The sequence below is a fragment of the Amphiprion ocellaris genome, chromosome 9, assembly GCF_022539595.1.
Source record: "Amphiprion ocellaris isolate individual 3 ecotype Okinawa chromosome 9, ASM2253959v1, whole genome shotgun sequence".
Lineage (NCBI taxonomy): Eukaryota > Metazoa > Chordata > Actinopteri > Pomacentridae > Amphiprion > Amphiprion ocellaris.
This window is the reverse complement of record NC_072774.1, coordinates 10729409-10747673: the sequence shown is the minus strand read 5'-3', so window position 1 is coordinate 10747673 and position 18265 is coordinate 10729409. Positions and strand designations below refer to the sequence as shown.

Below are 18265 nucleotides of genomic sequence, written 5' to 3'. Positions count from 1 at the left end.
GCAAAAGTATTAACACCTCACTGTCAGAACATTGTGACATGAAAAAGTCCTGTGAATATAATGAGGAAGATATACTTAAAGTCTAAAAATTAAAAAGACTGCACCGCAAAACAGAATCTGTACTATATCATACAGATTTACCGTCAAACTTGAAGCGAAAATCTAACATTGGAAGTCATCTGGAGAAGAAATGGGATTGAACAATCAAAATGTGAGACCAAACCATCAAATATTTATTTTGTGATTATAGTTATACAGTTTATGACAGATGGTTAATTTAAGCAGACATACAGGTTTTTTATGAATGACATCCTCCAGCTTCTGTAACCAAAATCAGTTAACAATATCAGTAATTATGTTGACAACAACATAATTAACAAATAAAACATGCTATAATAATAGTAAAAGGAACAAATGAAAGTGGATTTCTAAGGAAGTGAGCTGCAATAAATTTATTGTCCTGATAAATATGGTCTATTTTTTTAACCACTATTTTTGAAGATTGATACCATTTATTACATTATTTAACAAGTAGGCTCCTCTTGTTTATGAGAGAGTCAATCTGTGTGGAGACCCTTATAAATGTTAGCAAACATCTATATCTGCTTTATGTGGATTTAATTACATTAAAAATTGTCTCTTATTTTAAGGAGAAAATCTGGAAATCACCTTCCAGCCTCTATATCCAAACATACAGAGAAAATCCACTAATAATAATAACAATATCTGTAATCATATCACAGTAAACAAAAATATAAGACAACAAAGTGTAATTGACTTTACTGGGAAACTGAAAATGAATGTCTAAATAATTACTGAGTTGTAACTGATGTATCCTCCTGATAAATATATTTAGCTATCATTGTTAAATGCTGCTATTAAGGATTAGGCAATTTGCAAGTTGAATTGTGTTCAAGACAATGTCCTGTTTGTGCTGCATAAACATTCCAGAAATATTATTGCTATTGGAATAGATTCATAACACTTTATTTATTTATTTATTTACCTCAAAACCATTGAAAAAAAAAAAAATATATATATAGATAGATAAAATAAAATTGAAAATCATTGAAATAGACTTAATGTTTGTTTTTTGTAGCTCATCTGTAAGTCTTTTTGCAGGAATAAACGTAGATCTTTTCTCTTTCATAGCACAGTCTTTTTAGTTCTTGTTAATAAAGTTCTGTTTCAGAATCTGCGGAATCAAACAGTAAATCTGAGAATTGTGCATGAAAAGATCACAAAATATTGTTAAAATTGAAATTTCGACGTTTTGATTTGAGTCCAGACACGTAAAATCATGTTCATACTATTTAAATCGGTTTTAAAATGGACTTTTCATTGACTCATGGCTCTTATTTTGAAGAGTTAGTGTCTTCCTCTGAAAATTCAGAAGCATGCGCACGCTGAGGACGAACTTCCGGTTTACTGGGGTGAAGCAGCTCGAGCTCTGATGCTACGTCCTTCACGATTTTTGTTTTTGCTTAAACTGAAATAAAAAGGTGAAAATTGACAGATTATAGGTTCGTATTTAATAAACCGGATATCCCCCGGTAATCTGACGGAGCTGAGTGTTGATCCGGAAGTCATTCTGCAGGTGAGTAAAGTACTGAAACTTCAGGTAACCTCTGTGAGCTAGCTAACGTTAGCCGTCAGTCTAACGGTTGGTTGAACTTTTAATTTACAGTCAGCTTCATTTAACTAAACTTTCACTGAGTTTAACAGAATTTCAAACTCGACACTGTTGTCAGTAGATGAACCGACACATCGCCAGACTCCGTTCGAAAAATCCGTGATTTAAGAGTTTCTCGCTTCTCATAAATTCCCGGACGAGGAATCGGGTTCAGTTAAAACATCTTAAAAATCATCAGGAGGTACTGTTTTATTTGGCATAATAGTGTTACAGCAGAACGTTTAATTTACAAGCATTTTCTGTATTATCCACCTCTATAGCTCCCAAAAGCCTTATCATAACTGAGGAGAACTTTTAAATAGAAACTGATCAGCAGAATGCATTAGAGCTGCATAAAAGACGATCATATTTTGTGTATTACTGCGATATAAATCACAGTTTTTTATATATGGTATACTTGTGTGTTTGTGTATTTATTAAATTATATTTTGTTGTTTTAAATCTGCAAAGTAACCACAATTATCAGATACATGCAGTGGAATAGAAGTATAAAGTAGTAGAAAATGGAAACACTCAAGCAAAGCACAAGTACTAAAATAAATTTGTTTTGTTAATTTCCATCACTGAAATCAGTCTGGAATCTTCTGGTGTTACTGGATTTTCTCCACTTTTTGAGAGAACGGTACCTTACCATTCAGATTAAATGACCTGATTAAAAGACCAGCTCAACTTGAATAGTGTGAGATAAATAAAAGCAGTAAATATACATTTTTTTTCTCTAAGAAAAGTTGTGTAGTGGTGGAGAAAAGTAGTAAGAAACTGCCAGGATGAGCTAAACTACCTCAATACTTTAGATATGTGCGGTGAATCTGTTTTTGAAATCACAGCTTTGACAATAACTCAGCTGTTTATACATCTGCATTGATTTTTCAGTTATTTATCAGCTATTGAATTATTCACCAACTATTTTGCTATTTGGTTAATCAGTTTGAGTATCTAAATTCTGTGATTGCAACTTAAATATAAATATCTTCTGGTTTTGTTTCTCCCCTATAACAGAACTGAATATCTATTGACAAAAAAGGACACTTTAGGACATTTTTCTTCATTTTCTAGCATCTTAGAGACCAAACAACTAATCAAGACATCTAGCAAATAATCAACTGGTCATTTGATAATGAAAAAGTTGGTTAGTTGCCGCTGCGGTTGTTGGAAATTTATCTTAACTAATGCTTGAGTTGATAAATTCAGCAGATGTTAAAGAGTTTTGTCTTGAATTTCAGGAATGTCTTCGTTGTGGAGCCTCAGACCGGTGCTGACATCACTGTTTCAGGGTGAGTTCACACAGGCAATAATACAGTATTATATCATTATCTGTAAACTAGCAGTTTTATTGTCATTACGGTACGTCACGCTGTGTAACTGGTTACATGTCTTCACATTAGGCAGGTGAACTGTCACACATTAAATGACAGTTTAGTTTGTAGCTGTTTAGGACTATTTCTTTGTAGTTTATTACAGACCTGCAGCATCAGACAGTGGTAGGATCCATGAGTGTCTCTGTAGAGAGAGAGCTGCTGCACGTATGCAACAGTAGTAACTTCACTGATCAGGTTTCACTACAAATTCTCCCAAAGTGGAGAAAGAGCGGATAAGGATGTAACAGCAGCTGTAGAAGCCTTGAGTGAATTGTTGCTTCATTATATGGTTAAGGGACATACTGATTGTTGTTTTTGTTTGTTTGGTTATTATATTTTGTGATCATATTGAACAGAGGGACAGCGGGTTTCATGGATATAGGCAGGGATAATTAAGTGAATGTACTCACCTGTTCACCTTTCTTGATTTTCATTGTTTGAGGGAGAGAAAGGGGTTGAGCTGGGTCGCCGTATTTGTTGTTGATTTTTCTTTGATCGCTGAAATTGCTTTGATTATGACTTTGTGCACGTTATCATGAGTGAACATATCATTACCTGAGCTGTCACACAAAGTCACCATTTATAGTGCAGTTTAATATTTTGTCACATGGCAGTGGTCTTCAGGTTGAGTCTTAAACTTTACGCTTTGCTGTTTAAGAAATCAGAAATAAACTGAAATTCAAATCATGATGTTTAAATATTCTAATATATTGACTACTCTTGCATAAATGACAAGTATTACTTGTGTGCTGCGGCACTCTGCAGCAACGTGGGTAGTCTGTGTGAATGCAGCCATGGAAATTTGTACTGTAAATAAAAGGTTTTCTATTCTATTCTATTCTATTCTATTCTATTCTATTCTACGCAAATCATAACATTCTGAAATTCAGATCATAACATTGGAAGTTCAAATCGCAGCATTCCAGAATTCAAATAATAACGTTCTGGAATTGAAATGTATTGCGTAATTTTCCATGCGTCCTGCGGTGTTCTCCAGCTGTCTGTGTGAATACAGCTGTGAGGAACATTATGGGACAAGTGACCTGTGTGTGAAAGAGTCTGACTGACAGACTTTAACAGACTGATGAATCCATGTCGCATATCTGAAGGGAGCTTTAGTAAATAATATTTTTCGAGTTGAAAGTGTATTAAATGACACTAAAGTCCACATGGTTCACTTGCTTATAATAGAAATAAAACATGGTTTGGAAACTTTTTTTTCCTGTCACACATTTCCTCACATTGACCCTCATTTTTTTGTGCAATATAAAGTCCTGCACCTCTGTGGAAACAACACAGTCAGGACTAGAAGGAGAGAGAGCTCAGAAATGTCTCTTGTGCAGTATGATACAATTAGAAAGACACAAATCGGAAAAAGGAAAGAACTAATGTTGAATTTCTTAGATTTTTGCAAAATGTTAAAAAAAAATGCTAGAATCAAATGTCCAGAGATGTTACCAACACTGGAAAAATAGCAGCTCTACCTATTATTTTTATTTACCTATTTCCATTTTTTACAGCCTCTACAAACTTTTTGGCTCTACTCTGCACTGTTTTACAGAACCTTTAGTTTTGACAAATGCTTGAATTAAAAATGTAGAGTAAAGCATTTTAAATGAAAATCACAATTTTAAACTTAGATTTGATACATTTTTCTGTTGGAATGTCACTCATGAAACGTTCAAGGACAGTTTGAAAGTTGAAAATCTGATGATTCTTTCTGTTGTTGCAGTTTCTAGCTCGTGCGTGGTGTCATTTTGGCAGGTTTTTAGGTTTAATATGTAGAGTCTGGAGAAAATACTGACTTTCATTGTAAGATATTGTTTGTGGATAAAAAGCAAGTCTCAAGATTGACAAAATTGTCACCACCAGTGGTTGCCTTTTATTTTTGTTTTGACTAATTTTATTACTCACAAGGAGGCGGAGCCTCGGCAGAGTTGTGTGACGACCGGTGTTGGTTTTTCTGTCTGTCTGTTAGCAACATTATTCAAAAACAGACTAACAGATTTGGATGAAATTTTGAGGGAAGGTCAGAAATGACACAAGGACCAAGTGATTAGATTTTGGCAGTGATGCAGCTTATAGTCTGGATCCACGAATTTGTTAAAGATTTCAGCCGTCGGAAATGACACGACTGAGCGGCCTTGGCAGAATACTGCGCTCTGTGAATGCTTTTCTAGTTTGTTATCTCACGTTTTGTACAGTATTTATTGCTCTGTGGTTGTACTCTTTCTCTGTACCAGCTCAGGGACAACAGATGCTAATTAGCTGCAAGCTAACTCTGATGCAGTTACTTTTAATTGTGTGTTGTACCTGTAAAAAAAAATACACAAACTAAAGAAATTAAAGTGGAATGACTGAATTGACACCAGCTGTGGAAATGAATAAAACTGGATTCATCAAAACAAACTGTTAAACTTAGAGAGATGAGTTTCTATTAACTGGGCTGCTGTTTGAGAGTTTGTACTCAATTCAAATCTATTCATTTTTTTATTATGTCTCCGTCTCTGCAGCGTCCCAGCATGCCTCTGCCTGGACGGGCCCCCTCCTCTCCAGGACGATGGCCAGCCTCAACCAGATGCACCGCCAGGGGAAGCCCAAACCAGCCCCTAAACCTGTGGGCGCCACGTTCGGCCGCCCCCAGCTGAAGGCGGTTATCCTGAAGACGATGATCAGAAAGCCCAAGAAGCCCAACTCGGCCAACAGGAAGTGCGCTCGGGTGCGGCTGTCCAACGGGAAGGAGGCGGTGGCGTTCATCCCCGGAGAGGGACACAACCTGCAGGAGCACAACGTGGTGCTGGTGCAGGGCGGCCGGACACAGGACCTGCCCGGAGTCAAACTCACCGTGGTCAGAGGCAAATATGACTGTGCTCACGTGGTGAAGAAGAAGCACTGACCGACTGACTGTTGTTAATAAATGTGTTCACTCCTAAATGTCTGCGGTGAAGTCAGAGTTTTATTGGACCAGACGTGCGTGGACACCTGATCATATGGTGTAAATGTGTTGCCGACTCCCATGTTCATCAGTTCATTACCTCCAATATTCTGGTTTGAGGCTTGATGTCAAAGCTGCTGCAGGATTTCAGGCATCAGCTGTGATGTTTGGTGAAAACATCAGGCTCACAGTCAGTTTTATTCATGACTGAAGTGTTATTTATGCTACATTTTCCACACCACGATGAAAAATAGCAGTAAGACGAGAATAAAACAACAATAAATCCATAAATAATTGACAAATGTGTATGAATATGTGTTTTATCGATTTCCAGGTCAAACTTGAGTGTTTGTGCCTGATTTCCTTTATCATCTTAACTATAATGTAATACAACATGGTTTTCTTATATTCTTAAAAAATTTAACAGTCCTGATTCTGTTTAGTTTGCAGGTTATTTTAGTTGAATGAGCACTTTTTAGGTTATTGTGTAATATTTCAGTTGGCTCTGCTGAAAGTGCCTCTGAGGGTGGTTGGGGTCATTTTCTTGTATTTATTTCAGCATTACATTTAAATCTGAAAGTTACATGTAAAACCTTAACTCTGTAGCTTCACTTAATTTCAGTTGTGAACAAAAATCTAATTGATTACAGTAAAGCTGTAAAATGCTACTAAAATATTGTGTACTAATGTACATCAAAAAAAATCATATGAAACAAATTAATAGAGGGGCAGTTCACTAAAATACAATACAATACAATACTTTACTCCCTGAAGGGAAATTCAGTTGTCTGGGGTCTCATCTCTTTACTTTAGAATTAAATAGTCTAATTGCAGATGGTAAGAAAGATTTTCTGAATCTAAATTTTCCTCCTGAACTCTGGATGAACTGCAGCTCCCTGTTGCTCTTCCTGCTGCAGTGTTGTTGTAGTACCTGATCCAACCGGCGGCAGCAGTACTGAGCGCTGTTCTGCGCAGGTGTAATGAGCGAAGAAGACGCGTGCGCCATGTTTGTTTTTAGGTGGGATTCACTTGCATCCTGTCGGAGTAAAAGTTGTGTTTTGGCTCCTTCGCCATCATCTGAATTCTCCTGACGGGCCGCTTGGAGCTTCGTCCTCCATCAAGTTACCGGACAGAGACGGACCCCAGCGGAGCGGAGCTCCCGGACCTCCATACGGACGGGGACACCTCACACGGAACTAATTAGCATTAGTTAGCCTCTGCTAAAGTCCACAGCCGGCTGCTGTCGGGGATTTTTTTTTAGACTAAAGAGGCTTTTCTGTGATTCTCTGTCGTCTTTGTGCTTCGTATCTACAAAAAGTACGTTAACGGTACACGTGTGTGTTTTTGTAGTTCGGAATTAGCACGCAAAGTGCTACCAGTTTGAGCTAATTAATGCTAATATTAAATGTAACGGCGCTGCTCAGCTTTGATTGGCTGGGTCGATGTTTAACACCTTGACGCCCCAGCTAATTAACATTAATTTATCATCACGTGATAGTACCTACAGCAGCCACAGCAAAAATCCAGTCTGCAATCTTTACAAATTATTAAATCATTTGTTTTCAAGTAATTTTGATTTCTAAGCATCAAAGACAGCGACACGTCAGTCACGCGTCTTTCCACAGTAAAAGTGTGATTAAAGTCAACAGTTGGTGTTTTTTCACTGCGCAAAGCAGCTCCACGAAGTGATTTCCCTGTTTAACATTTTTTCGTTGTATTTTAATCTGTCGACTATTCTCTGAAGTAATTGACTATTTCCCTGATGAATTTCCCTCGGGATTAATAAAGTATCTATCTATCTATCAGCTGTTTGACCTCCTAAAACATAGTCAAGTCCAGTTCCAAAATTAGAAACACTGTAGGGTTTTAGTCACTATCTATATTAGTTAGATTAAGTAACTTATACAACAAAATGCTTTATTTCTGCATTAGGTAGATTTTTCTCTAGAATTGATATCACTGAAAGGGCTCACTGTAATCTGTATTATAGTGAAGTACAGCAGTATTTAATGTTATTTTGCAGGGATTAATCCTTAATATGTGAATTACTCAGGTATAGTCACACCTTCAGTAGCACTACAGGGTCTTAACTGCAATGTTGAGTCCTGTCAGATTACTTGAACTCCAATCATAATCCTCGTTACTGGAAGGTGCTCTGGAGCAGCAGCTGTTGTCTTAGATGTGTGAATTAAAATGATGTCTTGACTATTTTATCCTATTTTTGTCGCATGCTAGTGACCTTGTTTATTTGTTAAATTAGCTTTCTAATTTGTTTTGTTTCAAAGCACTTTGTGACTTTGTTTTGAAAGGTGCTATAAAAAGCATAGCGTTTTTTATTATTGTTATGCATGTTATAAAACGTCAGAAAATGGTGAAAAATGTGAAAAATGCAAATATATTAAATTTGCTGTCATAGAGGAGTCAAAACAGAAAAAATGTTAATGTCTTAAATATTAATATATAAGAAGCAGGAATCACAGAATTTAGCCTGATAATAAAAATATAATCAAACAGATTACTCGATATTGGAGATTAATAACTAATTGACTATTTTTTGCAGCTGTAGCTTTGACCTCAACATCTTTGCTGTGTGCTAAAAATCAAGCTCCAGTTAAAATGAGCGGTAGCAGAGCAGGATGAACTGGTATCTGACTGCATCCTTGATTTGTTTTAGAGGGCTGGAGGAGATCCATCCACCGTCAGAAGGAGGAGAACATGAGAAGCTGAATGAAGTGAAGATGGAAACAGAGCAAACAGGAGAGGACAGTAAGTCGCTTCCTGCTAACGGTCAGTGATCAGTTATTCCACTGTGATGTTGACTTACTTTAGAACCGTAGATATATCAGCTCACATAAATATGTTACAACACCAGTCCTGTGGTTTAAAATCTCATGTGTGGGCTCATGAGAACTGATCTAGTGGAAGATAAATCTTCCTCCCCCTGCTTCACCTCATTGCTTTCTACTGTTAGAAATAGCTTCTTATGTCCACAGTTGTCTAGTCTTGCCTCAGTGAATTGGTTAACTGGCTGAGATACCAACAATGACAAACCCTGTAACCAGAGTGTGTCTTTTGCACACTTACACAAGATGTACGAAGGTCCAGTAGTGTGAAGTAGGTCTGCTGCTTGGATGATACATGCAGGACCTAAAACGTCGATCACAGATGTGTTATTTTTAAGATTTTTAATGCCTAATCAGAATGACAGATGAATAGACTGCTCCGGGCCATAACCTCTGTTCCAGGCTGATCAGAGGCACTGTATGTCTATAGATTATTCTGCTTTCCTTACATCACTGAAAACCCACATGTCTGTATGGTTTTTTTACTTGTTGTTGTTTTTTTTTTAAAATTTAACCATGAAAAGACAGACATTGAACAATTCAGATAAAGTTTATATAAAGTTTAAGAGTCCATTACAGTGTCATAAGATCACAAAAATATGTGTAAGAATTAATTAGTTATGACAAGCAGGGCTGATGTGAGTGTGTCTTAATGTACATCTGAATGTGTCTGCTTCCAAGTTGCTGCATTCTACAAATTTTTCCACTGATTCCAACAAAGAGAGCAGTGTGCTTAAATGGCCTTATCCCAAGTTCAGTGTGGGCTGACTATTTTGGACAATGACATTTTGCTTTAAAAAATTAACAAAATGATCATCAAGTTGTCAAAATAGTTGCAGACTAACTGTTGGAGCAATGATCAGTTTACTGAGGCCTGAGCAGCAGCTAGCGTATTCAGTGTACATTATGTTTTTGTCTGTATTATAATGCCAATGTTTTTTCCTGCAGGAAACGGGATTCTTCCGGACACCAGCAGTCTCTCTGCATCAAACCAAAGCAGAACTAAGACAAAATGCTGTCATCGCTGTTCAATCTGCGGCCGCGAGTTTGATCGTCCATCCCGGCTGTCGGATCACATGAGCGCACATGCCGGCTACAAACCGCACAGCTGCTCCGTGTGCGGCAAACGTTTCACCAAGAAGGTGAACGTGGTGGTCCACCAGCGGGTTCACACCGGAGAGAAGCCGTACTCCTGCCCCGACTGTGGCGTCAGCTACGCCCAGCTGGGCTGCCTGCGGAGGCACCGGCTGCAACATGCCACCGAGAAACCCCACCGCTGCTCGCACTGCGGCCGAGGATTCGTCCAGCGGCGGTATCTCATCCAGCATGAGCGGACGCACACCGGAGAGCGGCCCTTCTCCTGCCCACTGTGCCCCAAACGCTTCGCCTCCAAGTCGGGGCTCGGCGACCACCAAAAGACCCATACGGACCAGAGCTTATACTCCTGTTCGGTCTGCGAGAAGGTTTTCTCCACGCCGTCGTCTTTCAGGGATCACGTGAGGCTGCACACAGGTCAGAAGCCACACGCTTGCTCGCTGTGTGGCAAAAGCTTTAACCGGCCGGGCCTCCTGAAAAAACACTTGCAGAAACACAGTGAGCAGGACCACATGGTCCAAGCTGACAAGGTGAGGGACTGCAGCGAGGAATCACCGTGTTTAAAGATCAATTTGGTGTCGTTTTATGTCTCTTTGCGGTCATTTTCTGTCTGTTTATGTTGGTTTTGCATCTCGTTGTGGTCATTTTGTGTCTTATTGTGGTTGTTTTGTATTTTTATGTATTCAATTTATGTCTCTGTGTGTTGTGTGACTTTTTGGTCATTTTATGTCTTTTTATGGTCATTTTGTGTGACTTTGGAGTCATTTTCTCTCTGTGTTGGTTTTGTTTCTTTTTGTGGTCATTTTGTATCTCATTGTGGCTGTTTTGTATCTCTTTGTCTTCGTTTTGTATCTGTTTGTGGTAATTTTATGTCTTTTTTTAGTCGTTTTGTGTGTTGTGTGTATTTTGGTCTCTTTGTGGTTGTTTTGCATCTATTTGTGGTCATTTTATGTCTCTTTGTTGTAAATTTTTTGTCTGTTTTGTTTCTCTTCATGGCTTCTTTTTCTGTCACTGTTGTTTTGCTTCTCTTTGTAAACATTTTCTAGGTCTTTGTGATCGATTTCTGTCTTTGTGTAATTGTTTTGCATCTTTTCAAGGTCATTTTGTGTATCTTTGTGGTCATTTTTGTGTCTGTCTTGTCATGCTGTGGTTGTTTTGTGTCTCTTTCAGACACCACAGCTGTCCACCTGCGACATCTGCGGCCGTGTGTTCACCAGATCGTCGCGGCTGAAGGAGCACATCAGGTCTCACACCGGGGAGAGGCCATATCAGTGCGACGTCTGCGAGGTGCAGTTCTCTACACTGAGAGAGTTGAAGAAACACCAGGAGACTCATAGCGGGCAAGGAGGCGACGCCGCCATGACGACGCCTAACGACCAGGTGAGCATTATCACTTTCAGACCTTTTCGTTCTGTTTAGTCTGTATGGAGGCACATTGTATCAACGTGGTCAAACGTGCTGTATAACATCTTTACTAATTAAAGAGTTCACAGGCCAACGGTTTGTGACTCGACACAGGAAGGAGACGACTTTCGAAATGAAACGGTTCATTAGATGTTCTTCATGAGGCCAGTAGTTTAAGACGTCCGGCTCAGTTTCAGTAATCTGTTACAGAAACCAGACGAGCTGCTCAACAGTTTGAAGGAGGAAGAGGATGGAAACGAGGAGGAAGCAGAGACAGTGGTGCATTCACTGACCGGTGAGAAACTCTGAACATTCTGCTGCCACACAAGATTCAAAGGATACCAAAGACTGAGTGAAATTTCACAGAATCACATTTACACTTTAATCACAATTTAAAAAGCTCCAGATGGAACTCAAAGCTTGAAATAATTTGGGGTAAGACTGTACGTTATTATTAATTATGGAGAATAACCCGACTATGATAAATATTAGGGAGACCCTACATCAACATCATTATTATTATTATTACTGTAACTTCTTATGAGAAGTTACCTAAGAATTTTAAATATGTAGCTCAAGTAATTGATAATTATGGAGATTAACTTGACTGGAGCGAAAGTTATGTCACCACAAAAATATATGTGAAAACCCGCCAAATCCAAAGAGTCTCAGGATTCATGCTGTTTTTTAATTTATTTATTTTAATCTGTTAATATAAATGCTTGACTTCGTGCATCTGGCTGAACCACGTCTTTTCACAGTCCTCCTGATCCGAATCTTTTCTCCTTTCTGGTTCTTTCTTTTAGACAGCGGCCCGAAAAAACTCCACAGCTGCTCTGTCTGCGGTAAAAGCTACCCGATGCCCTCCAGGCTCCGAGAGCACTTCAAGATGCACATGAGGGAGAAGCTCCACCACTGCTCGGTGTGCCGGAAGGTCTTCAGCACCTCCACCAGCCTGAGGGCCCACGAGAAGACCCACATGACAAACAAGCCTCATTCCTGCAGCGTCTGCCCCAGGAGCTTCCTGACACCCTCCCTGCTCCGCAGCCACATGAAGATCCACATCCAGGACGGACTCATCACAGATCCTGCTGGCAAGGTACCCTGCAGGAATCCTGGGAAACAATGCAGGGTTCGGATCAACAGTTTGTCATCACTGTACACACGATATTTGTCTGTCATGATAAACTCAGCAGTGGTAAAAGGTCTTTTGTTTCTGTTCATTGACCAGATTTGTTTTTGTGCAGAACAAAATGCTTCAGAAATGTAGAAGAAAGGATTACGACCAGATATGAAACAAATGCTTAATTTCTGCTACCAAACTGGACAGCCGACTGTGAAAAGGACTCTGTTTGGAAACTGATGAGATGTTTTGTGTTTTTCAGGATTTATCATCAAACATGAAGACTGAGAAGGAAGAGAAAGAAATAATAAATGAAGAGGAAGGTGTGATTCAGCAGGTGAAGGTGGAGGAGGAGGAGGAAGTTTTGGATGAGCAGGTAAGAAAACTGCTCATTTTAAATGAAACTCGTGTTTTCGAAGAATTGTTTTGTCTTTTTCCAATATAGACATGTCTGCAATATTGTTATTTTCCACATATCGGAGGAGTGTCTGTAATGTCTAAATTTCTACATGTGACAGAATCTGTACAATATAAACAGTGCATGTGTGTGTGTATATAATTTTCTACTGATGTCACTACATTTTTGTACAACTCCCTTTGCTACTGTAACGCTGCAAAATTCCTCACTGTATCGTTAATAAAAGATTATCCTATTTTATCTTGTTCTATAAGGTGAAAATGTCAAATATTAACTGATAAGTGTAGTTTACCTCCTTCATGCTGTCTGACGTCTATCTGGTGAACGTCTAGGACTCAGAAGACCTTTCTACCACTGAATCTACACCACTGCCTGGTAACCACGGTGACCAGCTGGAGGGCCAGATCAGCGGATTGATAAACTCCGATGGAGAAGGAGAGGACTTGAAGCCCACGTTCATCGGTACGTCACAGCAAGAACTGCTTTGATTTGTGTTTGAGTCGTGTTGAAAGTCGGTGTCGGTTCAGTAAGAACTCACTGTGACCTTAAGGGGGCACCAAAGAAAAACATTGCGTTCTTTCACTCCCCTGTCCAGAATGTGTCCATGGTTGTCCTTCAGATGCAGATGAACTGCTGAGTGCTGTTCAACACTTCCAGCCACTTAACTTCTTGAGTTCATTTAAAGCCTGTAGACACTTCAGCAGCCAGACGGTTTCTGCTCCATGAAGCTGCTTAAAGGTCACAGCAGGAACTTTCAAAAATTGTTTTAGCATCCTGTGGCAACACTTTTAAAACAGTTCCTGATGCTTTAGCGTCACCGTCACAGTAAGTTTTGTCCTATTCTGCCCTCCCTGATATGATCGTTGGTGTTCAGTTTGGCAGACAAACACTTCTTTAAAACAGAAACATTTCCAGGTGCAGTCTGAAAGTGAAATAAAGACATCTTAAAACTCAACACAACATATTCACTACGTTATCCAGCTCAGATTACATTATTAATAACAGCTGATGTAACTGCCAAAAGAGGTAGAAAAGTATTAGCGCGTAGTCTGCTAGCAGATTGCTAACATAGAATAGAAACTTTACGCACTCCTTAAAGTTAGTGCTCATACTACCTCTGCTCTATAAAACAACAATGGTCATTTAGAATCAACACTGAATTCGTTATAGCAGCTCAAACTATACCCAGTGGGCTGGTGGAGCTGTTGAACACCAGGAGAGGCAGCACAGTTCCCAAATGCTGAGTTTTGTGTCATTTTGTGTCAATTCACATTAAGTAAGTAAGTAAAATTTATTTATTTAGCACCTTTCACAGATTAAAAATCACAAAGTGCTTTACAGCAGTAATAAAACAAGGATAAAAACCATAATGATGAAGGTAATAAATTGCTAAAACAGTGGAGCAACAGCTAAAATAAAGTGCATCAAAACAATAAATAGAATAAAGCAGTTACAGGTAAACCAAAAGCCTGTCGGACTAGAAACGTTTTCAGTTGCCTCATACAAGCTTCACAGGAGTCGACCGATCTCAGCTGTAGAGGAAGAGCATTCCACAGTTTTGGTGCGAGAGCTTGGAAAGCATAGCCACCACGGGTTTTATATTTTGAATGAGGGACAACACGTAGTTTTTGTTGGCCTGACCTGAGAGCTCTGTTGAGGGCGTACGGGTGAAGGAGGTCAGGAATATGCCACGTTGATTGCTCACGTAAAGTTAGCACCAGTATTTTAAAATGTACGTGAAAATTGAGCCAGTGAAGAGAGGAAAGGACTGGTGGGATCTCCAGTTAGTTCCTATTAAATTACGAGCAGCTGTATTTAATAAGACTTGTGTCACTTCCTGCTAAGTTTTGCATCTCCTCTGATTACTTTTACATCATTGGCAATTCTTCAGCATCTGCCTGTGATACTTTTACGTCCATTGCTCCCTCCCCTCACAATAAGCTCTGCCTGCAGATGCTTCAGTCTTCTGTCTCTTTTCATGTCTGCAACAGACCCAGACGGACGCTCAGACCAGCAGACCGACGACAGCGGTGCCAAAGGTAAAAAGAAGCACTGCTGCCAGTTGTGCGGCCGCAACTGCTTAAAGGCGTCTGCGCTGAAGACACACCTGCGGGTTCACTCTGGCGAGCGTCCGTTCCAGTGTCCGGTCTGCAGGAAGGGCTTCGTCCAGCAGGCGCACATGATGGAGCACCAGAGGATCCACACCGGGGAGCGTCCCTACACCTGCGACGACTGCGGCAAGAGCTTCACCTTCTCCAGCGCTCTGCGCCGCCACAAGCGACTGCACGACGACGCCCGGCCGTACCAGTGCGCCGTCTGCCAGAAGACCTTCAAGCAGCAGAGCTCGCTCAAGAGCCACCAGCTGACACACTCAGGCGTCCGCTACCAGTGTCCGCTGTGCAGCAAGAGCTTCAGCCGCGCCCTCGAGCTCACCTACCACGTCGACATGCACTCCGACGCCCGGCCATACTTCTGCAACATCTGCAAGAAGAACCTGAGCGGCGCCCGCATCTTCCGCAAACACATGAAGAAGCACGACTCTCCGAACTCGCCGCTGTCGCTGAAGAAGCTGCCACAAGCCGAACCAGGAGAAACCAAGACTGTCTCAGAGGTCTGACTGTAAAAGACGACACTGAGGGAATCACTGAAGAGGCCTTTGACTTCTCAGCAGCCAATCACATGTGCAGTACAAGTCACTTAGCAACCAGAGCAGCCGGTCGGAGTTTCAGGCTGATGAAGGACACTGAGCTTCACCGTGCTTCAGATATCGTCGGTTCTGTCCAATCAGAGGACCCTGAGCGCCTTAAAGGAGCATTTAGGGTTTGAGATGTTTGTGTGTCACGTGCACAAATGGAGTCTGGACATTGTTAGCCTAGCTTAGCGTCAGAGCTACAACTGATAATCAATTAGTCGTCAACTACTAACTGCCAATTCTGAGTAATTTTTTCAAGAAAAACATCTAAATTCTCCAGTTCCATATTAGACTTGCCGATCAGCATTTTTCACCAAACAACTGATTGATTAATCCAGCAACTAATTCACAGATTAATCAAAACTGAAAAAAACAATTGTTGGTTGCAGCCCTATTACTACACACCTTTACTTTTTTTAAAAATTTTGATCGACCAAAAGTCTAAAAATGTCCAAGATATTTAGTTTACAACCAAACAAGACAAAGAAAAGAAGTAAATCTTCTTTTTTGAGATGCTAAAATCTGCATATATTTGGCCTTGTTTTATTTGGTCTTGAAAAATGACTAAAATTATTAATTACCGAAATAAATTTCAGAGTAAATTTTTCTTAACTGAAAGCATAAAAGGAGTCCCTGTAGACAAATTCTGCTCATTACTGAATAGAGCTGCAATAATTCATTGATCAGTAGACAACTTATTGATTAAATGGTTTGAGTAATTTCTTAATAGAAACAGTCTAAATTCTGTGACTGCAACTTCTTCAATGTGAATATTTTCTGGTTTCTTTCCTCTGTGACAGTACACTGAATATCTTTGGACAAAACAAGACATTCGAGGAAACACTGATCCACATTTTCTGACATTTTAGAGACCAAACAGCTGAAAATAATCCACAGATGAATGAAAATGATTGTTAGTTGCAGCTCTACTCAGCAAAAACGGCTAAACAGGCAGCAGTTGGTCTGAACGTCCAGAGTTTAAAAATACACCAGCTTCTAAAAACATGTAGTTTATGGTTACAGGAGTCAAACAAGACACTAAAAAGTCTTCCAGCACATATAACTCACCATACACTGTCTTTACACTTGTGTTAGTGGACAGAGTAAGTAAACAAGATGATACGAGTTAATTAAAGATGTTTTTGGTGTATTTTTGAACCTTAGACGGCACCAGATGACTGGTTCCTCACTACTAAATCAGAGAAAACTTCTTAAATATCAAACAAAAATGAGATTTGAAATCTCAAAAGTGAAAAAAAAGATTGCTTCAATGAGGTGTTTTCTCTCTAAAATTCTTATATTTAAGTTTAGTTAGATTTTCTTTTGGCTAAACGAGGCTAACAACGTCCCACAACCACAAGAATAATCTAATCTACTGTCTCAGACGAAGAGAAAAGAGGCTGTTTGAAACACTCACATGCTGTATGTTCATGTAAACAGCTGCTGTTTCCTTGAATCTCTACTCTGGAGGTGGAAGGAGAGGACAGAACTGTCATTTAACCAAAGTGCTGTAGCTGCGTAAACCAAACAGGAGACTGAATGTGGAGCCAGTTTAATGATTCAGTAACATGTTTCTAGGATACAGAAGGAACAAACACAGGCCAACAGTTTTTTACATGAACATATCGCCATGGCAGTGTGTTCTAAAGTGTCAACTCAAGCTTTAAGTTGGATATTTGGTGCTTTAGATTGTGAGTAGAAGGCGAAGCACAGATCGGTGCCTTGCTTAAACTCTGCGTTATGTTGATTAGTAACTGATGAGCTGCTGCAGAGAGTCGATGAAATCAAGGTGTTCAAATTCAACTATTTAAAGAAGGAATGTTCTGTCTGTGACTGTGAATCAACGCTAAATAAACATCTTCAATCCAGATGAAAGTTTCTCTAATTCCTCTTGTTATTCAGCACTTTTATTTAAAACTTTTAACTACCTGGTCTCAGATTAAGGCTTCACCGTTTTGGTGTTTCGAATTTATACCTCACTGTCTGAAATAACAAAAGGTGTGAATTAATATGAAATCAGTCCGATGGTCGTGGACAGCTCGTGGCTTTGATTTAAATAACAAAAAATGTGTGTGACCTGTTGAAACGCCTCCCTGACGTCCATCAGGTCGCCCAGTAACCAAGACGTCATCTTCAGATCCTTAACAGCTTCTGGGAGAAAGATAACATTATAAATTTGAGTAAGTATATTCTGTTTTTCCTAAAATAATCAAGTGAATCAGTCATTTTGTTTTATACCTGCAGGTGGCGCCAACAGACGGTACAAAACCTACCCACTTAATTTGGTTACCATCAATTTATTCCAAGTTTGAGGTTCTTTATCGTTGCACTAAAGAAAATACAGAAATTGAAATACTGAGTCCACTTAAAATTTTAGTCTCTAAAGTTTGGTACTAACTAGATATTTTTCAAAAGGGGGATATAAAATGAGTCACTGAGTGACTTTATTTTTGTCTGTTGGAACCAGTTTTTTACAACAGGTCACTTTGATTTATTGATCATCAGTTTATCAGTTTAAACCAAAAAATCTATTCTGCACATTTCTTTCTGATTTCACCAGCAGGCAGGTTCCTATCTATTGTAAAATAATACCCTAATTTAGCCTAAATAATTAGATAAATAGTAAGATAAAAATGAATACAGTAAAAAAATATGTTTAAATGGAATGATAAATATAAAGTTTAAAATAAGATATAAGAATATA

At 39.3% G+C, this 18265-nt stretch overlaps 2 protein-coding genes and 1 long non-coding RNA gene across 3 annotated transcripts; 2 read left to right on the top strand and 1 right to left on the bottom strand.

The window, feature by feature from the left end:
- The first annotated feature begins 1408 nt into the window (after positions 1-1408).
- On the top strand, positions 1409-5989 carry mrps12 (mitochondrial ribosomal protein S12). The gene is made up of 3 exons (XM_023281927.3): positions 1409-1597; positions 2917-2967; positions 5565-5989. Exons 2-3 carry the CDS (start codon positions 2919-2921, stop codon positions 5945-5947), a joined length of 432 nt encoding a protein of 143 aa, XP_023137695.1. The 5' UTR covers positions 1409-1597; positions 2917-2918; the 3' UTR covers positions 5948-5989.
- A 979-nt stretch (positions 5990-6968) lies between these two features.
- On the top strand, positions 6969-17436 carry LOC111576328 (zinc finger protein 436-like). Its single transcript, XM_023281942.3, has 9 exons — positions 6969-7303; positions 8661-8752; positions 9778-10454; positions 11095-11304; positions 11539-11623; positions 12135-12427; positions 12714-12827; positions 13202-13331; positions 14861-17436. The coding sequence occupies exons 2-9, from the start codon at positions 8725-8727 to the stop codon at positions 15484-15486; spliced, it is 2163 nt and encodes a 720-aa protein (XP_023137710.2). The 5' UTR covers positions 6969-7303; positions 8661-8724; the 3' UTR covers positions 15487-17436.
- On the bottom strand, positions 12010-17112 carry LOC129349684 (uncharacterized). The gene is made up of 2 exons (XR_008602784.1): positions 16979-17112; positions 12010-12443 (listed from the first exon to the last, which is right to left on the bottom strand). It is a non-coding gene; the product is annotated as an uncharacterized LOC129349684 (long non-coding RNA).
- Positions 17437-18265: the final 829 nt, after the last annotated feature.